This window comes from Atta cephalotes (genome assembly GCF_000143395.1).
Source record: "Atta cephalotes unplaced genomic scaffold scaffold00029, whole genome shotgun sequence".
Classification (NCBI taxonomy): domain Eukaryota; kingdom Metazoa; phylum Arthropoda; class Insecta; order Hymenoptera; family Formicidae; genus Atta; species Atta cephalotes.
In genome coordinates this window covers 762,918-767,537 of record NW_012130093.1, presented here as the reverse complement: position 1 = coordinate 767,537, position 4,620 = coordinate 762,918, and the positions used below count along the sequence as shown (strand labels likewise).

Here is a 4,620-nt window from a genome sequence, read left to right as displayed (position 1 = left end):
CGGTTTTAACAGTTCATAATACACTACGCCGAGCTGGTCCCACCAAATACAGAGCATGACCTTGGAAAGGTCCTTCAAAATCACCGTTCTTGAAGCGTTGAAACCACTCACGACACGTTCTTTACTAATAGCGGCCTCACCATAAGTATTTGAGAGCATTCGATGAGCCTCAGCCGCAGATTTCTTCATATTGAAGCAAAAAATTAAAACCTCTCGCAAATGACAAGAGTTTGGCTCATAAACTGACATTTTCAATCGAGAATAACTTTATGATGCAGACACAAATCGACTGTTGTTGAATGTTTCTATGGGGTTATGTTGACAGATGCCCAAGTTTATTGTATGACGTCTATGATCTATTTATTTCGACCATCACTTACCGCTAAAGCCATCTATAGGAAAACGGCGGAAGCAAAGTTGTACACCTAATATATTATTCGTAGATAAAACGAAATGATGAGATCGCTCTAAAACATTTATAAAATAGATCAAAGTTATCCTCCCCTCCCTCCCTTCCATTCGAGGAAGTAAATAGTAATAAAAAGCATGAAAATAGACTACGCATTAAATAAAATATATTTCACGTGTTTTTTATAATTTTTTATGCCTATTTATTGATTGTTAGGAAAGTTAAGAATAGCTACGACTTATTTTCAGGTATTTCAAAACGATTTCATTATTTCGTTTTATCCAAATTATGTTTATTACAAATGACATATAGCAAAAATTAATGTTCCATTTCTTGCTTATGACACCATGATTCAGTGTGACCGCAATCACTATTCAAGAATCTTAAACGGAGGTTAATAATAAGCAGGATTGCGCAAAATACATCAAAATATTTTGAAATATAAAATACAAAATACGTTCAAAATTTGTTTTCAAGCACAAAATATATTTTTTAAATACAAAATATTTCTAATTTTTTTATTTTAAATACAAAATACTTTTTACAGTATACTTTCAAAGTTTTTTTGTATATCCGGCATTTTCTCGACTAGTCATGATTGATTTCTTGACTAGTCATGATATCAATGTTTTTCTCTGTCTTATTTTACGTCAATACGAGTTACATTTCGTTACGTTTCGTTTTCTCTGCCCTAACGTTTCCGAACGCAACCAGTAGATCTGTTAATACATTTTGTATTTTGTATTTAAAAAAAATATTTTGTGCTTGAAATACAAATTTTGAAATTTTTATTTTGCATTTGAAATACTCAAAGAAAATATTTTGTATTTAAAATAAAAAAATTTTGAAATAGTTTGTATTTGAATACAAATTTTAAAAGTACTTTGTATTTTGTATTTTGTATTGTTATATTTGAAATATGATATTTGAAATACAATTTGTTGAAATACAAGTATTTGAAATATGCCAGCTCTGATAATAAGTGAAACTCAATTATTATTAGCAAAATTTATTTGAAGTATTTATATGATGAGCTATTTTTTTTTAGCTGGGTGGAACAGAAGAAATGAAGAAAGAAAAACCATTACATCCATTAGACATTGATGCATATTGGTTGCAAAGAAGATTAAGTAGGATATATGATGATGCCATGGTATCGCAAGCGAGAGCTGCTGAAGTACTAGCTGTCTTGAAAGATGCCGCAGATGATCGTGAATGCGAAAATCAGCTTGTGCTTTTATTAGGCTACGATTGTTTTGATTTCATTAAACAGCTTAAAAAATACAGACATACAGGTAAGAATTGCATATATTATCAAATTAATATTTATATATTTGTAAGTTTTTTATTCATATATTATTTTAAGAGAAAAATATTTTTAAATAAATTTAATAAAATTTACAGTTGCATACTGTACGATGTTGGCCTCATCGCAGTCCGAATCAGAAAGACAAAAAATCCGAAACAAAATGAATGATGACCCGGTGCTTGCCAAAATCTTGCGGCAATTAGATACAGGTAAAGGTGAAGACGATGCTGATGAGACAATGGAAGCGAGATCCCAGCGCAAAAGACGGGAAGAGAATGAGGATACTGGAGGACCTGGAGGACAGGTTCAAGGTACAAGAAATTTGATAGATTTGGAGGATCTTATATTTGCTCAGGGAAGTCATTTCATGGCAAACAAGCGTTGCCAATTACCTGACGGAAGTTTCCGAAAACAGCGAAAAGGGTGAGTATATAATTTGTTAAAAAAAAACACACATTTAAACTGTCAGAAAAAACACAAATGAATATATATTTCATCTTAATACTTTTACATAATCAGTTCATATAATTTTTCACCTTCCTAAACTGGAAATCAGATACAATAAACTTAAATCTACAGTTGATAGAGTTCTGTAATTAAAATAAGAATGAAAGCTATAAATTATCTTTAAAATATATTTGTAATTACTTGTTTGAAATTGAAGAAAATTATCAAATATTATGAACATGAAGAAAATTAAAAAATTGAAAATTTGTTACATATATTTTTGAAGAAATTAATTAAATATTTTTATATACAAATAAAAAAAATGAGATACTATGTCATTGTTCTATTTAAAACTCTTTAAAAAGACAACCGACAATTTTAATTTTTTTATATTCTATGTCGAAAATACATAAACAAATTTATTTGATTTTTAATTTGAAACTATTCTTTAAAATGAATCTCTCTCTAAAAATTAAAATCTCAAATCTTTTTCAAGACTAGCACATTTTTCACTCTTTAAAATGAGATTCCAAAAAATTTAAAAAAGGTAATTTATTGAAATTCATTTTAATTTATTTGAATTTAAAATACACGCACACACGTACGCACGCACGCACGCACGCACGCACGCACGCACGCACGTACACATTTATAGCCGCTGATGGTGTGTATGCGTATTGTGCGTGCGTGCGTGCGTGCGTGCGTGCGTGCGTGCGTGCATGCGTGCGTGATAAAAATAGTATTTCTACAGAAGTCTCTATGAGTATTTCTACAAAACTGGTCTTTGTTCATTTATCATTACTATCTCAGATTGGAACAGTAAAAACGAAAAAATATTCTATCTGTTTAAAGAAAAGAAGTTAAGTTGACACTACAAAGAATCCCGCATGTTTTTTTTGGGTTTTGATTCTCAGTCAAATCTTCTCATATTTTGGGAAATTGTAGTTCCAGGTGTCCTGATTAAAAGTATCAATGGACGCGATCTCCTAAAATTAACAGTTTTCGAGATATAACTGTTCAAACTTAGTTAATTTCTATTTTGAATATTGGTTATAATCGATATAAACAATCTTGGTTAGACACACACATGATTCTATAGATTTGAAAAAATATCTAAATGAATCTTTTAACATACGAAATAAGGCTGTCATAGTTGCATTTCGCTTCGCGATCTCAATTGCAAATTAATTATTAAATTAATTATTAAAACTAAACAATGAGTAATGTCATAAATAAAGTTAGTGTGTATACATTTTCTGGCTTTATGTATATAAATAATGTATATGGCTGTATACATTTTTAGCATTATCCAGGTTGAATAGCAGTGGGAGGAATGTGCTACTGTTGAACTCGGATTGATACATTGAAAATGGTCATTGGAAAAATCCGGGCTCTACTGATGATAGTGCTTATCATTATTTTACTTATTTTTATCATTAATTTCCTTATTATCATTTTTAGCCAATTGAGATCGCGAAGCAAAATGCAATTATGGCAGTCTTATTTCGCATGTTATAAGATTCATTTAGGTATTTTTTTCAAATCCGTGGATCATATGAGATTGAGATTGCTTTTGCCTTTTTTTAAAAAAAGAGAACACTAAGGGTACTCTTATTTAAAACTTAAAAAGTAAAATCAATACTAGAACTTAAATATCTATAACGAGCGAAGCTAGATCTTTAATGTTTAAATAATTTCTATTTAAATAATGTTTAAATAATTCTATGTGAATTATACTATATGTATATGTATATGCATCCCAAAAAGATTGATATTACCGGTTCGAGAATCTTCGATCTCCCGACACACAGTGACAAAGATATTTATTAGCCAGTTCGTGACGGTACAATGCGCGTCCTTACTCGTTGCTCTCCGCGCTCGAACTAACTGTGTGATCACGCAGGCGAATTGGGGGGCTAGCGAATCCACATCGATTTTCGATAACGCTATTTGGCATTATTGAAAATCAGTCGTCGCGATCAGCATAGAAACAAGCGGTGCATGCAGATCAAGGCAACAATAATTCGTTACAGTTTTTCATATTTTTTGACATTTGCACGTGGAAATACACAAATACGGATTCCGACATCAAAATTGTTCGAAAGTCGAAATAATATACAATGTGTCGCATGATCTCACACATAAATAATCTAAAATAATTCTGAACAACTTGAATATCTCGGAAAAGTTTTACAGAAAAGTGTTTCAGATAAAAGTTATATTGTTCAAAAAGATCTGTTTACTGATCTTATTAGTTTGATAGAGCGTCACCAAGATCTAGGTTACATCGATTTTTTTTAAATGGAACATCCTACTTTTGATTCCAGAGTCTAATAGCTGATGTCAAGAGCTTTTCAAATTAGGTGTACAACTTTGCTTCCGCCGTTTTTTTCCGAAATTCGAGGTTTTATTGTAAAAAACTGATTATACATTTATGATTCAAAGTATTGTCCAT

The 4,620-nt window shown here is 30.8% G+C and overlaps 1 protein-coding gene across 1 annotated transcript in view; it reads left to right on the top strand.

Annotated features, from left to right (window-relative positions):
* Nucleotides 1-4,620, top strand: part of LOC105620772 (putative U5 small nuclear ribonucleoprotein 200 kDa helicase) — a 53,214-nt gene that overhangs the window by 23,071 nt on the left and 25,523 nt on the right. The window contains 2 exon segments of the mRNA XM_012202262.1: nt 1,458-1,704; nt 1,814-2,141. Coding sequence (XP_012057652.1) covers nt 1,458-1,704; nt 1,814-2,141 — 575 coding nt within the window.